Source organism: Halyomorpha halys, unplaced genomic scaffold (genome assembly GCF_000696795.3).
Source record: "Halyomorpha halys isolate HHAL.00 unplaced genomic scaffold, Hhal_1.1 Scaffold421.1, whole genome shotgun sequence".
In the NCBI taxonomy this organism is placed as follows: Eukaryota; Metazoa; Arthropoda; class Insecta; order Hemiptera; family Pentatomidae; genus Halyomorpha; species Halyomorpha halys.
In genome coordinates, this window is record NW_027109834.1 from 551,836 (window position 1) to 571,257 (window position 19,422).

General features: G+C 29.7%; 1 protein-coding gene across 1 annotated transcript in view; it reads right to left on the reverse strand.

Moving 5' to 3' along the window:
- LOC106682511 (uncharacterized transmembrane protein DDB_G0289901) overlaps positions 1-19,083 on the reverse strand; it is a 38,340-nt gene extending 19,257 nt beyond the window's left edge. Inside the window, exon 1 of the mRNA XM_014423409.2 lies at positions 19,024-19,083. Within this exon, the coding sequence (XP_014278895.1) occupies positions 19,024-19,038 (15 nt within the window). The 5' untranslated portion in view covers positions 19,039-19,083. The remainder of the gene's footprint in view (positions 1-19,023) is intronic.
- Between the last annotated feature and the right edge of the window lie 339 nt (positions 19,084-19,422).

The following is a 19,422-nucleotide window of genomic DNA, read 5'->3' on the forward strand; positions in this document are numbered from 1 at the left end:
AAGCAATACTTGGTAAAATTGTTGAATCAACAGATTAGTTCTGCATGGTTCAAATAATTTCTTTAAAGTTGTTGGAATGGTAACTAAGAAGAGTTGCTTCAAATGAAAAGTATACCTTGCTATAAATTAACACTTTACCTGAGAAAAACGCAGTCATAAAAAACTGCTTTTAATCCATGTTAAAAATTTGTAATTACATAGTTACAAAACAAATTCTTTTCTCAGATAATTTTTCGTTCTCTCCCCCCTCCTCTCTTGATTTAGTTATCTTTATGCACCTGTTTAATCAAGATACTTTCAAAATTTATTTCCAATCAAAAATTTCAATGAGATCAGCTGTATTATTTACTATGAACTGTATAGCATAGATCTTAGGCATCTTTTTGTAGTTTGTAGCAGTTTGGAACTGGGTCATTTATCGTTTTCACAGAACGGCATTTTTGTTTCTCCTGATTCTGAACCGGAGTAACAACATTTTTCGAAAAGGGTGGTGTTGCAAACATGAAACCACTCTTCCAAATTGTATTACATGACATTAATTCGATTTATTTAATTTGTATATTGACTCAGATATTTTGTATTATTTTCAATTGTATTACATATACGATCGCAAAATACAGTACAATTCAATGCAAATGGAAGAAGAAAAAGTTTTGTTCCATAAAAAAAAAATAAATAAATAAAATTCAAAGCAAGAAAATAATTCAACTCTATAAACTTAAAAGTTATACACTTTACCAATAAAATTATTTTTTGAGAAAAACTAAAAATAGTTTTTTTATTACCCTCACAGAAATTTCATAACACATTGATTATTTTTATGAAAAATAAAAATAAGAGTATTATAAGATTTTTTTTTCTTTCAGAGCAGCAAACCGTCTTCTGATGATAGTATTTTGCAAATCCCTTCAAAGGTGGATTCCCGATGGCCTTAAAAAATGTCAAACCACTCCGACTACCAGCGATTTTAGGCATAAAAGAAGCTGTAAAAGTAAATCGATTGAACTGGAGGCTAATGGATCTGGAAAAGGTAGCCGTTGCTAACGAGGGATGCGGAAGGTATCAGGTGACCCGAGCTTACCTAACGCCTCCACCTCACCGATCACATAATCCGACTTAAGACATGTTCTAATCCCCAGATACTGTAATGCCCGGTTTCCCATTTAGTATGTTAATATAATTGCTATGTTACCTAGGTGTGAGGCCCTACATTTGAACAGGTTCGATCCTCTGACGGCTGGTTTCATAAACCATCGCATCTTCTGCTCGCATTTTCTTGTCTAAGACCTGGATCATTCTGAATGAAGGATATGAGTTTAAAAAAAAAATTTTCTTGTCAGCACAGATAATAAAGTATAAATGAACGTATCATATTCTTAAATATTTATGCAAGCGTTCAGATGCCTTTACATCATGTTTTCAAGACAGCACCAATGGCTTACGGAATGCATGTCAAATATTAATTTCAATTAGGTATCGATTTTTAGTGTGTTTTTTTTATGTTCTTTATACTGAATCACTAGCTGGCGACCAAGTTTTCGTATCTTTAAGAAACCCCATTTCTGAAATTTTCATGTTCTGTATGATTGCACACTGCACAGGGGAATTGTAAAAGCGACACTTCACCATCTCACGGATTTCAATTACTTTGTCTCTTATGTTTACCGAATTCAGTTCTTCAATTACCGAGAAAATTTCTATTGCCTCTGACCATTTTCAGGATACCGGGATAGAGGATACCGTGTTTATGAAAGTGAATACATATGTACATAGGGGCCGATGATGAACTAGTAGTTTAACTTGCTTGCCATTGGTAATCAAAGTTGAGCAACATTGAGCGTAGTAAATATTGGTAGCGGCCCGAAATACCTAACTACTTACGACTAAAAACCCACGCTTATCTCCTCCTCCAGGATTTTATAAGGCCTGTAAACGTATTGGAGGGAAATCATACCGAGAATCCTTACCCCAGAACGTCCTATCGCTCGCATGTTTTGGCCTTGGACGTCCTGCCTCAGAAAAAGAAATATAGGTCCTATTACGCCAGCTAACCCTGAAAAGCCGTAATCTGTGCGTCTAGACCATTTTTTCTTATTTGTAGCTTCATTAATACCCATCACAATTGTATTGAATAGTTACCTAATACAAACTGATAACTTTTGCTCAGTCTGATCCTTATTAATTAATCATTAAAATGTTTAAAATGTTTCGACGTTGATTCATTGTACCCTTTTAAATTAAGCAATTCATTCTGATTGAGTAGTTATATTAATTATGAATGTAAGGAAATCTGAACTTCCTAATTTTTTTTTATCCTTACCAGTTAAACTACTTTTGAAATCACATTGTTAGCCCAAAGTAAGCAGCTTCTCTATCACAATATCCATCCAGAAATGTAAAACAAAATGTTTTTATGAAGTAAGCTATGGTTATTTTTTATTATTATTTGTTTATCGTGGTGTGAGAACTATAAACAAATTTGGTTTTACATAGAAAGGTTCCAATAGGTTAGGTCCACAGCATGTTAAAATTAAGCAACTACTTTAAACGATACACAGGTGTATTGTAAAGCTGAATTGTATTCACTTCACGGTACGTAAACATCCTATTAATCTTGGAGCATTTAAGACAGTTCAATACTACATAGTTTTCCCCCGCAAGTTATATTCCACTTAAATATTATTTTTTTTGTTTTATTAGTAATTTTAAATTATCTACATACTTCTAAATAGAGAACTTATTTTCGTCTAGTCGTTGCAGAACTTACCTGTAACAAAAAAAAAAAAAAAGAGTATGAATATTTTTATTCATAAATAAGATATTTTTATTATAAATATTACAATAATGTTATGATATTATTTAATCATGTATTCTAACCCGACTTATTTAAAATATGTACATTTTATATTTTTTAAAAAACCTAGTTGTTCTTATAATTGAACATCATCAGTTTTATAAAGTAATATTTGCATTACTTTTCTTGTTTCTTAATTATGTTTTAATTGGTTATTCTTAAGAGGTTTCTTCGATAATCGGCAAATCCATTTTATCCAGGTTCTTGCTATTTAAATATTTAAGGAAGATGTGAATAGCGGTTGGTGTTTTAAGAATAGCCTGTTTGTAAACGAATCGTTAACAATTTTGAATCATTTTGTTTTCCATCTATGCGTTGGTGACATTAGAAATACTTAACAAAGGGATCAATAACAGATATTTTTTTCTAAACATTACTTTTTTTTACCAAAACTAGTAATATTAGCGTCTGAAAAACTGACATTGAAATACTCATATGAATAAAAAAGATGCGGTCGCAAAATTTTGCATTTTTTAGGCCAAAACTATGGTTTTTTTTTATATACAATTAATAAAAAGGAATATTTAAAATGGTTTATTTTATTCATTTTTTAATTAAGAATATTTTATAAACCTATAAAAATTGACTATTTTTTTTAAAGTTATAGGAAAGCAGTTAAAACACACAGAAATAAGAAAACCTTTTTAATTTTTTTTTATTTTATCGTTAGATATTGTAAAATTAGACGCAGCCATAATTATTGTTGAAAACAAAAAGTTATGAAGTTTAGTAGAGTTGCAGATTACACTATGTATATTTCAATATATTTTTAAAAAGAAACTAAACCATTGAGAAATGTTACGTGTGTTTAACAAGATTTGTAAAGCATTGCAAATTTCAAAGATTTCGACCAAACATGAATATCACCACTCCATGTATACTGTATTCAGTAAAGTTGAAAATTACTGACGTTTAATTAATTGAGTAAAAACATTAGTTGTAAAATTATAGACTTTTAATTCTCTGAATTAATCCTAGTATGTGGTTTTATTAAATTTTTTCCATGATTTTATTGGAGGACGGGTACATTAATAGATCCGAAACTAATTTCTAATTAAGTCCTATCTATAATTTCCAAATTTTAATTCGAGGTTATTCCATTTAAGCTCTATAAGGAGTTGAGATTACTTTTTCAAATCAAAATTATAATAAATATAATATTTTTTAATAGCATATAATTATAGGTATTTCCTCCATGGGTAATAAGTATTGAGTAATGGCAGTAAAATCATGAACTATAATTTTCTTCGTGTGCAACTAAAAATTGCAATAATTATTTCATGAGCGTGATTGCTATGCGCTGTGAATTATTTAATATTTATCTTTTTATTTATTTACAATTGAGTAAAATTAAATAACCACTCACGAACTGAGTGATAATTTTTATTTTTGTAATACTTATTTGTGGATTTCTTAACGAATGTGAAGAATTTAGATATTTACATAATAATGATTCCATTAAAATAGAGTATCGCTTGAGATTAAACAAATAAATTTTATGAGATTTATTGAATAAAATAATTAAAAAGACTAAGGTATCCCTGAGATTATATATTTTTGTTTAAATGAGCCCTTGAACAAATGGCCCAGTGGTTTACGATGTTCGACTTATAATGGCACGAGGAATGTGAGTACTCAACGGCCAATCAGTCACTCAAAAGTTCACCGAAATACTAAATTTATGTACCTCTCAAAAATAAATAAAATGAGTCACTGTCAAGAGGCATGTATTTTGTATTTTATATTTATGAAATATTCAACAGATGATTTTTTGAAGTTATGTAAAAATTGGTTCCATAAAGAATACAAATGAATTCGCTGTTTTTTATTAACAGTTGTACATATAACAAACTTTTTAAAAATGATATTTTATTAAGAATCGGTCGTATTCTAAAAGTAGTACTGTAGACTGTGATTATTTTCTTTACTGAAATCGTTTTACAGACTTTCCTGAAGATATTAGAACGATGATAAATTAACTCCTGTGTGCGGTACTATCTATGGAACACCTCAAACGTAAAAAAATAAAATAAAATTGTTTTTCAGATATGCCACAATTAAATAAAAGCAGCGAATCAATAAATATATTTTCTTTGATTTAATTTTTTTTATTAATGGTCTATTACGAAGATAATTACTATTAAGGATAATTTAATCATTAACTTAGCTAAAGTTTTAGTGCAATTATTTTTTGCCCAACTCTGAAGTGTGCATGTTGAACTGAATTATTTGTTTTTGCTATACAGCCGTGCATTTACAAAGTTTTTGGCAAAATCGGAAAATTATGTTCCTTATTAAAGAATTATTTATAATATAAAAACAATGGTTGATAAATTGCTATTTGATAAACTGAACACGGGTCCATCTAAATAACAACTCGCACAATTAGATTTAATATCGTCAAAATCGGATTAACGGTAGTAGATATTCGCAAACATTGTTTTAACTGCAGACATAGTACTAAAATTGTTTCTTGATCTGAAAATATAAATAAAACTTTTTGATTCTAATGACAAAATTTATTTTACTCCCTGCATTATTATAAATAAAGCTTTATTCATGTATCTAGTGAAGAAGCAAAATATTGTTAAAAATCTTCATTTTTGTTTCATTGGAGAAGTCATTATTCTTCGAAACAGTAGAGTTTATATGGCAACATGAACAATAATGGAATTACTTTTCTATTTTGCTCTGGATTTATTTGATGCTAATGACTGCGACAAATTGAAAGAGAGGAGGTAACTAAACATGCCACTTTGATGTAATGAACTGTGGGAAAAATGTGGGGAGGAATGTTTTACATTGTTGACATACTTTGTGTTATAACATTTCTGTGGTTGTAATTGTAAATAATAATTTAAAGTATTCGTGTTTTTTTCAGACTGTTTTTTAATGGTTTAATAATCCAGGAATTCATAAGAAAATTATTACTAATAAAAATTTTAATTGAAACATTGCCTGAATACATGCCTCTTGACAGTGACTCATTTTATCTCTTTTTGAGCGGTATGTAAATTTAGTATTTCGGTGAAGTTTTGAGTATCTGATTAGCCGTTGAGCACTCACGTGCCTCCTGCCTTTATAAGTCGGACATCATAAACTGGTGGACCATTTGCTCAAACCAGATCAAGTGTTACCGCAACCGGGCTGATTATAAAACTGATTTCCCAAAACGGCTCAGCTGATTGGAATATAATATCGTTACGAGGAGTTTGGGATGCCATTACTGGCCACCAATTTAATTCGGCATCGGATAGCACAAATGGCCAACCACGTGACTCGAATAACTCTTTCGATAAGCTTTGAGGAATGATAAGTTTCTGCCCGACCAAGCTGTGCCATTTTTTATTTTTGGTTTTTGACAAACAAGAGTTGTTGGGAAACGAATTTTTATCTTTTTAAATATTTATTTATAGCTATTTACAACTGTACATTATAATACATTTAGTAAATCTGATCTAAGTTAAATTGGAGTGTTACAGGCGTGTAGAGAAACTACCCATTGGTAGCACTCTAATGACATTTTACATTAGCTGGTCTCGTGGCCATCTTCTTTTCAGGCTCCTCGGAGGATTGTCAGGAATGGAAGAGGATGCAAGGTTAGAAACTAGGGGGTTTGAGTGTTTAGGGAGTTTATAATGGAAGGAGTGATATCTGGTAACGAAGAATTTTGGATTGTAAGGATTGAATACGAGAGGAGTAAAACGAATTTTATGGATTTTTTCCCTGTAAGATTGTCGGTTCAATGCTTATGTTGCGTATAGGAACATTCCTAAAAGAATGTGGTTTGATTTAAGGTAGAAACTGATTTCTAATTTTGATACAAGTGAATTAGTCATTTTTTACTTTAAATAAGTGATGAGAAACATCAAGTTAAGTATTTTTGACAATCTGAAGAAAATGGAAAACACCTTTAAAAGTGACTAGGCCCCAAATAATTACATTTTCAAATACACCACTTTGTCTTTTCACAATATAATTAAAAATAATAATTATAATAATTTTTGATTTATTAAAAAAATTTAATGTATTTAATCATATATATGAATTAGTAAGTATTTGAAAAATAAAATACCGAAGCTAATTAAAAGAAAGATTTGTGTCATAATGACTGTACTCTTAAGTAATTCGATCACCATCATTGATTGAGAATATTTTTATAAGAAACTATGAACTTAAAGTAAAGAATAATTCTTGGTGGTGTAAATGATATTTATAATTTGGTTCAAGCTCTATTTAATTCTTCACTTGAAACATAATTTAAATTTTTTTCATTGAAACTCCAAAAAAAATTAAAATCAAGTATATCCTAATTTAATTTTCGAAATTAGAACCGGTTACTTATAATTGGAGTCACCTATAACTGAAACATGAGCAGATGGAGGGGATTTATGATAAATTTTTGAAAATAGATTTTATCTTGACATGAAAATGATTTTTGCTTATCTTTGAGTAAACCACGATTAGCTAGCTACATTCTTGGTTATCCTCTTGATTTCTTTGTGAATTAGATAGATAGTCTTTATAAAAAAAACATCATTTTTCATTTTACTTAAACTTTAAAGTAATTACCGTCCACTCATGTTTTAAATTATTCACTTTTAATTTTCTTTTCTTTTTTTCTGACCGAAATCACGTAACTAGCAATAATAGATATTTAAATTTACATTAAAACATGCATTATTTACAATATTTCAACTACAATCCTGAACTGGGTAATAAATAATATTTAAGAATTATGCATTTTTATACTCATTTATCCTATTATAAAAGTTTAAGTTTTTAGAAAACCGTATAATTAAAATCAAAACATCTAATTATCCTAGAAAATCTTGTTTTTAATCCTAGCTCAGATAAGCTATTTTAAAGCGCTGCTGCCAGATCATAAGAGTGCATCGAATTCCTACTGAAATTCTGCAATTCAAAATATGCAATAAGACTTGAGCGAAGGACGCGGCCTAAGCTTTCGAAAGATGCAAACGATTTCGAGGCGTTTAGATACTATTAATTCTAATAATAACCTGCTATTTCTGGCCTCTTATAATAATAAATGTGTCACGAACGAGTCCAACGGTAGCAGACAATTAAGGTTGTTTTCGTCATGGCTGTTCCGTTTAAGAAATCGACTGATTTAGTGTGCCGTAATATCGTAGGCTAATCCATTTCCTTCGATATGGGTTCAAATTTTTAAGGGAATCGTTGTAACCTGCTCTCAGAATGATTAAATCATGAGGAGCTGAGAATTCGGTAGCTAAAAGCTTGTCCCTTGTCTCGTAAATTATATCGAAAGGTCAAAATTTCCATCTCCATAGACAATCACTAGTTTGCTGGTTTTTCTTATATTTTTATTATTATATTTGCCTCAATTTTACTAAAAATTTACAATAATATACCGATAAATGAGGAGTTTCGTATAAGATCTTAAATTATTGTTTCAGGATTTTAGTTTTAATTCCAGAGCGTGTACAAATAAATTGTTTATTACATAAAAATTTAATAACAAAAAAAACTAAAAAAAATATTTTAATTTAGATTTTGGTACATAGTTTGAGGATTCGTATCTCAGCGATTTAGATTAATAATTTTTTTTCTCGGTGTGTGTGCCATATTTATACTTTGAATATTTATATTTCATTTATTTACTTACTTTTCTTTTTTTGATTAGTAAGAATATTGTATATTATTATATTTTAAAATATTATTTTATTATACCGTTTATTAATTTCTGTATGTTTTAATTACTAAATTATATTTTTATTTTACTGGTTCAAATGTCTTAACGCTCTTCTGAATTGAAATTCCGAAATTAGACCAGCCAGGACGGGTAAACAGATATGTTATTATATTCCACAAAGTAAAACAGTTATAATAGATCACTGTTTTAATTAATACTCCAGTTGTTCCTAATTTTTCGACTAAGAGGTTTCGGAGACAGATGCTGTTGCCAATCTGAAAAGAATATATTAATAAAAATTCCTATCAAAATGCATTTGCCAGAGGATAACTAAATTATACTCTTATGCCGGTGGTCGAAACCGCCCACTCCGCCGATAGCGATCAGTGAATAAATTTTCCGCTTTTTAGAGCGGATTCGACACGTTTTGTCTGGACCTATTAGTCCGGAATTTTAGGGAACTCTCCTATTACTCCGATGTTTTTGCTAATCGATGAAAGGCTTCTATCTCATCCTTTCAAAATCCTCTCTTATTAAAGAAATGATTCTTCTCGGTATTAAATTGGCCGATATCCATTGGATCTCTCATTATTTAAATGGGAGAACATGCGCGTTGTTGAAACTTGTTCTATTTTTTGAGATACCCTCTATGTGGTTTAGCAAATATGTTAATTTATTCATGGCTTTCGAATGCGTTTTCTGCCCTGTATATGGAAATCTAATTTATTATTCCGTCTTGGAGGTGGAGTCCCTATTTTATATCTAATCGTTCATACAGTAATGTGTTCAAGGAATTATAAATTATGTTTTTGGGTGGTAAAAGTTCTTTTTTCACCGCTTAAGAATGTGATTATATTATAATTGTAGGGAGTTCTTGAGGCACAGACTCACTAAGCGGACGTTGCGCAAATTATGTAGAGTTTTTAGTTATGCCTAGACCATTGGCGTCCCAACTAATTTTTAAAATATTTTCATATTATATTATCAATATTAGGAAAGGTTAAAGATTTAAACAATTTTCTTAGCTTTTTTATTCAAGACAAACATCATTAACTATAATTTAGAATCCAAGTGACGCAGGAATCCTTCATCGGCCTTAGTTGTAAACCATTAGTGAAGTCGTATTAATTTTAGAGTCGAATAAAAGAGTTTATTTTATTTTTGACTCCCTCTTAAAAACACTTTTTAGGTTCACCCCTGTTCTTAACTCTCGTACATATTGAATGAAATGAGAATAATTTAACATGGTCACTTATATTTCCCCTCAAAATATACCCACTAAAATCTTTACAGGAGGGTATGAAAAAAAAAAAAATTCCCCTCAAATTTAAAACCCTTTATTAATCATAGGTACAGGCTAAAAAAAAATATTCAATAGTATTTACTCCATCTTTTAAATTTTATTTCTGATTTCTAAAAAAGCTAAAAATTTTGTGAATGTTTATTTCTCCATTAAATATTTCATTGTTTAATACTACTTATAGCCACTGAACCATTTTATCAGTTTATGCACGTTTGAAATCATCTCCCAACAAGATCGTATTACTTTCGACCGCATTGTGGTCGCGTTCGGTAAATATACTCAATAACCCATAATCATGTTTCCAACATAGTGAAAAAATCATTCATTCCTAGCAATTATCTTATTGTGTAATGTTGTTGATGGCCAATTCTTCAACACTTAGTGCTGTAATGTTTGTTACTAATACCATCTGTTAAGTTGACCTGTTAATGCGAACACTATAGAACTAGGATATGAACGATTTATATTAACTTCGTAAGTGTGGCTTTACAAATTGCTTGGAATATTTCATTTGCTTTAAGGCCTGCTAATTTACTGATAGATCTTCAGGAGTTCTCAGGTTGTTGTTGATCAAGCTGGTATTTAATAAACATAAAAATGAATCAATTTAAAAAAAAAAAAACTTTAAGAGGAGTATGGGCAAGTTGGTTTTTGGGATAAGAAAATTACATATTTTTGAATTATAGTTATTGTCATTTTAAAGTTCTGAGCTGTGGTGAAAAACAAGGCAAGTACTTTCCCTATAAACAGCATGCCGATGGAATAGTCGGACACATGCTGATCTTTATCTTTGAATTTTATTTTCCTTTCTGATTTGGCTACCATATCAAACAAAGTTTAATGTTATTGAAGTTACTGAGCACTATGAACCATTTATAAATTAATAGCAATTTAGTTATTAAGTTAGCTATTTTTTTCAAATTAAAAAAATAAAAAACTTTACTATCGAATGTTCTAGAATTAAAAAGAAAATAATTTAATACCACTATGATACTCATAATAATTACTGATAAGATAGGCTCTACTAATAATATATATTTAATGGTACAAAATATTTTATAGTTTTGCATAGCTTAATAATATCACCTTTATTAGAATTGCAGTGCTGAGAACTGAAGTTATAAAATAGGTTGAGCAACACAATACAGGATTTGCACTCGTTAATTTGTGGTATATGGGATGTGCTGCTCGTAAATATAATGGTTTATTGGGTCGTAAATTAGAGCAGTCACTCGCGCTAACCGAGTCGCTATACTTTTCAAATATCTGACGTTGATAAAATATTAGTAATTATTGTCTAACTTTTGTAATTAATTACATTGATAATAATTTATAAACTTGTGATTTTTTTTATTATTACTTGCTAAAACTAATCAGTTATCTTTTAAGATTTGTGCTTTAGATTAGGCATTTTTATTTTTCTGTGTTTGGCGATTTTATCTTTCGATTTTAGGGTAACATTGTTTGTTAAAAGAATTGAGAACGCGTTGTGTTCATAAAAGGAGATGACGCATTCTCAATGAGCGTTACGAAATGGCTTTTAAGGGGTCCTAAGGTCACACCCGAAACTAATTTCAATTGAAAACTGGAGCAATTCGCTATTTTTCCACGCCTCGTACAAACTAAAATGTTTGTTTAAATCTTCAATTCAATTATTTCTTCCGATCCGTGATGATATTTTATTAAAATTCATCACACTATATGGGAAGATTTCGGAGGTATTGACTATTTGAGGAACAGAATGTTACTAAATCGTTATTAATTAGCTAGCATATCACTTTGCACGCCTAAAGGGATTTATAGTTATAACAAACAGGAAAGATAAATCGATTATGCAAATGACCCTCTTTGTAGGATTAGCTATATTTACCTGGAACTATTGCTCAATAGCCATATAACAATCAAGTTCCTTGTAAAAAAAAAATGTCTATTAGTTGCGTTGATAGCCACAGTCAAACCCTGCCCAACGGTCACCCGATCCAGGAGCCACGAGCAACCGCGATATTCTGCCAGAGCCGGGGGTAGGTTTACTTTCGCCGACTTCCTGGTTGCGCAAGGGTTGCGCCTGAAGCCCTGAAAACCCAGTGCTCCATATTGCTGACACAGATATTTGTGTATATCGAATAATATAATATATTAGCTTACTAGTCGCCTGACGTAACCAGTAATTCCCCTTCCAGTCTCGCCCATTTATGTCGACATGTTCTCGCTCCATGAGAATGTTGTAATAAAACGGGTAATAAAAGTTATGCAATGGTAAGGATAACGTCCCTCGTGTTGATTTTATGTCCATCCCGGTGGGAAATATCAATAATCGACTACTTTTTTCTTTAAGTACGCTTCGTTCAAGAAAGAGAGTTATGTTCTCGTTCTTCAGGTAATGACCGTTTTTGTAGTGTAAAACACGTTTTGAAATATAGAGCTGAAATTTAGTAATTCGAGCCTAAAATGTTATATTGAACATAAATTAGTCTATAGTTAGAAATTATCCAATAATTCTCAGAGAACGACGCAATAGTGGCATCTTTGGGCAGCATCACTGGATAAGAACACTGTGAAAGATTTGATCCCGAACTAACGAGAGAAATGCTTTCAAAGGATAAAGGTCTAAAAGCCCAATTAGATCATGATAAAAAATAATATTAAACGGACTTAAAAATAAAAATACTTCTATTGTTACCATGACCTCAGATATTTTGTAAATCTCCGTCATAGATGTAGTATTATATTGATTCAATGACAGTCAACAAGTCACTTGAAAATGAATTTGGCTCTATTGCACGTACAGAACGTATATCAAGTCCTATTATATCGACCATTTCAGTAAATTATGCAAACCCAGATGAAAAGAAAGAGAATCCAAAATGTGATCACATGAAAGTTATGCTAAAAATAGACACAGAAAAAATCCTTATCTACCATTTAGGTCAATTTGTTTATTTGAGACGGTTTGTCGGAAAGTTTCAAAATTAAACAATAACAACTTTTTCCCTCAATATTTTATAAAATATATCCGGAGTGAGTAATAAACCATTCATTCAGTTTTTCAAATAAATGTATTACTGTTTTTCTACGGCCTAAGATTGTTAATTAAAAACAAAACATTGTTGATGTGGTGATAATTAAAAACACCAACAAAGTTTTGTTTTTAGTAAAATAATGACACCGAGTTTGTTAAATGTTTGTTATTCATAATCCAGAAATATCTTTTATCTTCTAGTCACCGTTATTTCAGGGATGCTGGCATTATTTATGGGTGTCTATTTATTTGTTTATGAAGATTAAATCCATTATTTTTGGTTTGATAAACTTTAAACGATATTATTTTTAACGTTTGTCCAGTTACTTATTATGTTTACCTCAATCAAACCTAATACCTTAACCTCGAAGTCAAAGGACACTATGTAATTTTATCAATTTAACAATATTATAAAAACGTTTCTATTTAATTGTAAATTTCTTTACCCAGTGTTATAGAGAAATGGCCTAGAACAATTGTGAGGAGTTGCATGCTTTAAAAATAAAGTATAATTTGGAGGAAAACACTAGTGACTTTTAAAAAATTATACTAAAATTCGCGTTTCAAATTTTTTTTCCATGGATTTCTAATATTTAATGCAATCGTAATACTTCAAAATCTTTGTTTAGTGTCTTGAGTAATATATATCCAAATTTTTACTTAATCGGTACTTGTATATTTGGTTGTAAGTAAAAACCTAGGAACTAAAATAGGAAGGAAGCTGTTAAGATTGAATCTCTCTTGTTACGGTCGATTCAATCTGAAAAAAGTTTCATGAGAGAAAGTACTGCTGCATGATTTTCTGTTTCATTTTTTTTTTTTTTACAAACGACTCTGATTAAGATCCATTATCTGCATTTTTTTAAGTACAATTTTTTTTAAGAAATAAGATTTTATTTTCACAAAAATTACTTGTAATAACGCTCATAATATTCTTTTCACCAATCAAATTATTCATTGTTCATAGACGTATTAATTTTTTTTTTACTTCTTGTGGAAACCTTTTCAGGGAAATTTTAGACGATTTTTATGTTTTTATTTTTTCATTGGTTTGACTTATTTGTAGGACCAAGAGTATTGAACAACCAAAAACCACTATTATTTTACACTAATTTAAGTTTCTCGATATAAGTTCCTTTCTACGCGGCATTATTTTATCTCCCTTGGAGATATTAAATAAAATTGCAATACGTATGTTTTACTTTTTTATAACTCTCATGTGTTAATATCTCAATTTTCCCTTCGCAAAAAGAATATCCTATTAAATGTTCATTTTATTGTTCGGATCAGATTTATCGTTATTCCTGAAACCTCTTGTATTATCTTAGTGAAAGGCTTTGTAAGATAAACAAAGTATGTACTGATATTTATGTATGCTTTTGGAATGTTATTTGTAAATTTTTAAAATTGATATTACTTTTATAAACAGAAAAATCATCGGTAGGGTTTTAATTCTTGAAATGTTTGTGACTCACATTCAAGAGATGCTAGAATGTCGATAAAAGAAATGCCGGGGAAGCTTCTAAGTCGAACTTGACCGTTGTCTATCCTTCGCACTGATAAAAACACAATTTTTGGAAGTTATCAGGGCATTTTCCCCAAAGCATGATTGAGCATGTGTTAACACTATAGGAATTTCCCTTTAGTAGATAATACTTAAATAAAAAAAATTACAATCCTAAATCGATAACTGAAACGAACGGTATGAGGAATCAGGCAAAGCCTAGATATTTCAAAATATTTTTTTTTTTATTTATCGTAGTTATCAACTTATAATCGACTTTTCTTTCACTACTTAATGTCTGTTCTACACATTTATCATGAAATACTTGACAATTTTTCGCAGACCTAGAGCACATAAATTTTTATTAAAAAATGTTTGAAAAACGGGGAGGATTTAAAATAGTTGGTATAAAATTTTTATTAAAAATCTTATTTTTTGGTATATGAGGTCCCATTATGCATTTATTGTTTGAAATAAAGAATTTTTTTGTATAAATAATTGAAGTGCTGCCGTTAAAATGTAGTTGAACTACACGTCCATAGGTCGGCTAAAAAGTAACAAGGTTACTTCCAAAACAGTACATTAGTAAGTTTACACTTCATGCTGTTCGTGGAGAGATACTCGAATAGGAATAGGATCTGATATTTCTCAATGCCAATGATGGTATCCCATGAAGGTTAACATTCATAGAAAAGGGAAGGTGCTGAGGATAAAACCCCAAAGCGACCGACATCTTTGACTTTCCTATCTTACTTTCTCTAATTGCAGCCGAGCCGACTGCCCGGCCCACGCAGCTCTTAGACCTTCCAAGCAAATTACTTACTTCGGCAATTAAACAATTACCGTACTACAAATAGAAACAGTTTCTTACTGCTAGTCACTACCTTTTTCTTCTGTATTCTTTCAATGACATCCTGGAAACACTCTCCGGCTTATTGATTCCTTTTTCAGCAGGTTTAGCGAATTGACAGTTCTTCAAACCTATTCTATTAAAATATATTTTTTCGTATTGGTGAAGCCACTATTTTCGTTGAAACTGAGAGTTCAATTTCATATCGATCGAATATAAATTTACATCCTTTAATCTTAGCATATTAATAACTAGTTATGCATTAAAAAAATAAAATTAAAAAGTATTTCAAATAATTCTCATTGATTTAACGCTGACATTATTAAAAATGACCCACGTCTACAAAATGAACTTTAGAAAATTTATTTTCATAATTTTGACTGAAATTTATAATTTTTACGTTAACTCCGTTTTCTTCCATTATTGATTTTTCACAAATCTGTGGTACATAGTGCTAGTTTTGAAGCAAAAAATCTTTCATAGTTTCTGGAATACTCAAGCAATTAACTTCACATTTTTGTGGTATCGAAACGACATTAAAATAGACCATACTGCGAAAATCAGATTCAACTTGGTCAATTTGAATTTAAGATATAATGGAATATATTATGATAGTGAAAATATATATGAGTGACTTTTTATCGTATTTAAATCTAGCAGATATATAGTTTATTGTTCTTAAAGAGAGAAAACTCCCCATTCCGGTGGTATTAAAATATTTGAATTTTATCGAAGTTTAACAAGGATTTATATTTTACCTAAGATGTTTGAAAAATTATCACTATTTTTGTAATTCAAAACTGTCATATCATATCTTAGGTTTGAGAAAAATCTTTAGTTGATAGAATAAACTATAGTTCATTTTCGGTTGGACAATACCTATAAAACATAGAGATCAGCGAAAATCAATCAATCAAATTTTTTGTTGTAGCCCTGCGTTATTAAATAGATTCTATTAAAAGTAAAATTATTTGTACAGATAAGATACACATTATAGTATTTTTGGAATCCTTTTTAGAAAACCCTCCCGAAATATAAATTCATATGGGGATAAAATTTTGGTTTTGTGAAGAGAAACAAAAAAAATCTGAACTTGTATAAACTGGAAAAAAGAAACACAAACCACTCGCAAACTCAACTGCCAATTTTAAAGTTAAAAAAATCGTTTATAACCTTCCTGAAGAAGGATTAAAACATATTATGTCAGATTATTCATATTTAAAGTTATTTGGCTTTAGGTTCTATATTAGCCGATAAAATTAATTCCTCAAAAAGTTTCAGAAAGAAATAAAACAAAAAAAAACACTACTTTGAACTAAATAGATTGAATTATCCCCCTGAGAAATGTACTTAAAAAATAATAATGGTGTATTAACTACATACTTTTAAAATATTAAATGGCTCTAATTGTCGAATTAATTTCGATAAAAATTAAATATTTCTTGGTAATTCACTTTACTCTTAGAAAGAATTGGTTTGATCAATGTTGAAATGCATTAAAGTCTCTGTGGCAAAGCACTGTCATTTAAATCTTCACACAAATATTTCTGATTTTTTTTTAATGTATTTTATATAATATAAAATTATCTAATTTAATTAAGATATTATAGTTTATTTTTTCAAAATATGAAAATAATATCATTATATTATTTTTTTCTTATATTCCTTTCAAAAATTATTCATTTATGTGATTCTATTTATTATATATTTTATTTTTATATCTTGACAAATTAATTGTTAAATGCATTATTGAATACCATTGATCTTTACAATACGAATAAAAATATATAAATTTTTTTACTAGGTAAGTTAATAAATGTTTACAAAATACATCGAATTACTTCCATTCATTTCAGTTATTTTTAATATATTTGTATTTTTAAAATTGAGTTAGCTGTGTAAATCTCATTAAACAAATATTATGAAATTAATGCTTGGAAAATATTTATCATGACCCACCGTTAAAGTCACCTTGCTTGGAAGCTGGAGTATGGTGACAGTTGTCAAATTTTCCTGCATACTAGTTTTAATTCAATTTTACCTGTTTCTTTCGGAAGCGACATGAGATATAAGTTACAGATGTCATGTTTTCTTGCTAATATCTATCCTGATCTGAATGAGTTTAATTTAAAAAAGTTGACTTATGAATAAAGGATGTTACTGGTGTTAATAATACCCTTTCGTTTCTTGTCCTTGTCAACAGAATTTTATTATGATAAAGATATTAGCAGAATTTAATTGTATATTAGAGTGTAAATGTGACTACAGACTATATTATTTTATCATTATGTTATTTTATTTTTCATACAGATAGTTTGATTATGTTCATTTTGTTTATTCTTCTGTTTGTATATATTTTAAGAGAGTTATTTTTTTTTTTTTTTATGGAAAACAACCATCTCTCTCATTATTTGCACTAAAGCATTCTTAAAATCTGTTTTGTTTATTTTATTGCCAAGTAATGATTATTTGAACTTCAATATTATTTATACGAAACCAGTTTTAGTGAAATGAATTCTGAATGCTTAAAGACTGATTAAACTTGCAGAAAGCAGAAAAATTACTTTCATCGTTATTATTTAGAAAGCTGCTTCCTGACTGAGTTTACTTTACTACATATATTAAAATAAAAAAAAATAATAAAAAAACGATTTTACTTATTACTGGGTATAAAAATAATTCTCCTGTTTCCCTAATATATTGTTTTTCTACACAATAACGTTACCTTATGTGGATACTGTTCCGTACCCAAACGTTTTGATCTCGGGATAAATTATTCTTAGGTAGAGGGAGTTAAGAATGAACTTAGTCCAAATTGTAGAAAACACTTAAAAAATAGATATAGTAATATTAAAATATTACTAACGAGGTTTATTTTATTTTCAAATAAACTTTTATAATATCAAAGAATAAAGGTTAGTCCTATAAGTAAAATATATTTTGTTAAAATTAATGAATACAAATGGATTGGGAGTAAACAATTAGGTTGTGTAAACTATGGGCAAACCGATTTTAATTTACAAATATAAACAATTTATTTACAGACCTCATTACCGATTCGCATATTTTATGCACGCGAAAATAAATAAATTTTCATTATATAAAATTTAAAATATTTTTACTAAAAAAATTGTTATTCGAAATTATTGAAAATATGAAATATTAATTTATTAAGTAATGATAAGATTATTAATTTGTTTTTTTCCAGATAGTTCATACAATCTTTTGGTTATAGAATGAACCTATTTTTTTTCACTTGATAAACTAAGCCAACTTGATTATTGCCTTGATCAATACAGGTTAATAATTCAAATGACTAGTTAAATAATTTTTCTTTGCTAGCTTTGATTTTTTTTGTTAAATTGTTTTTTAAATATTTTCTTTTATAATGTAAAAAAAATTACTTCTTCTACAAAATTTAGTATTCCCAGAACGCAACAACAAGCATTACAAGACATGAAGAGCAAAACACAGTCATGTTAAAATTCATAAAACTATAAGTTACAGATTATCATTTGAAATAGAAAAACTTAAAATGATGAATAAAAAAAGTCTAGAAATCGGAAAATTATTTATTTGTTAAGAAATTACCTTTTAAAGTAATTCCGTATATTTTAAATTTTAATATTTGAATTATTGTTCATTTTCATTAGATAGAGTTCGATCATTTTTCTCTTCCGGTCTTGTAATTTTCTTATCCACCCTTATCCCTAGTATTCCACCCACACCGAATGTGGAAGCCGCCATTTTTCTTTCCGTCGGCGGGTAGATAACTGACCACAGTTAACTATAAACTAACTAACTTAAGAGAGACTTTACCTTGATTAGAGCCATGAGGGAGTAAAAGTAGAGCACTGAGTGAGGGGTTTGGGCGCTCCGGGGCTTATATAGAACGGCGTCTGGAGGGGAGGGGCCGGGCGTGGCCCTATGGCCCTTCTTTCCCAACGGCCTTCCACTTCTTGTACGGCCGTCGGTCTGGAAAACCCAGGGCCTAGAGGCGTGTGAGGAGGACTAGCTGTAGGTTGGCAGGAGGAAGATCCAGAAGGTGCGGGCAACGTACCAGGAGTAGCAGAGGAGACAGCAACGTGTCTCGCTGATTGTGTTATCAGTGCTGAATGTGCTTGGAATGTTTGTGTCGCTTCGATAGTATAAGTCTGTGTATGGACATAGATCTTACTTAATTTTTTTTATAGATATGTGAAATTCACGACTCTCTGA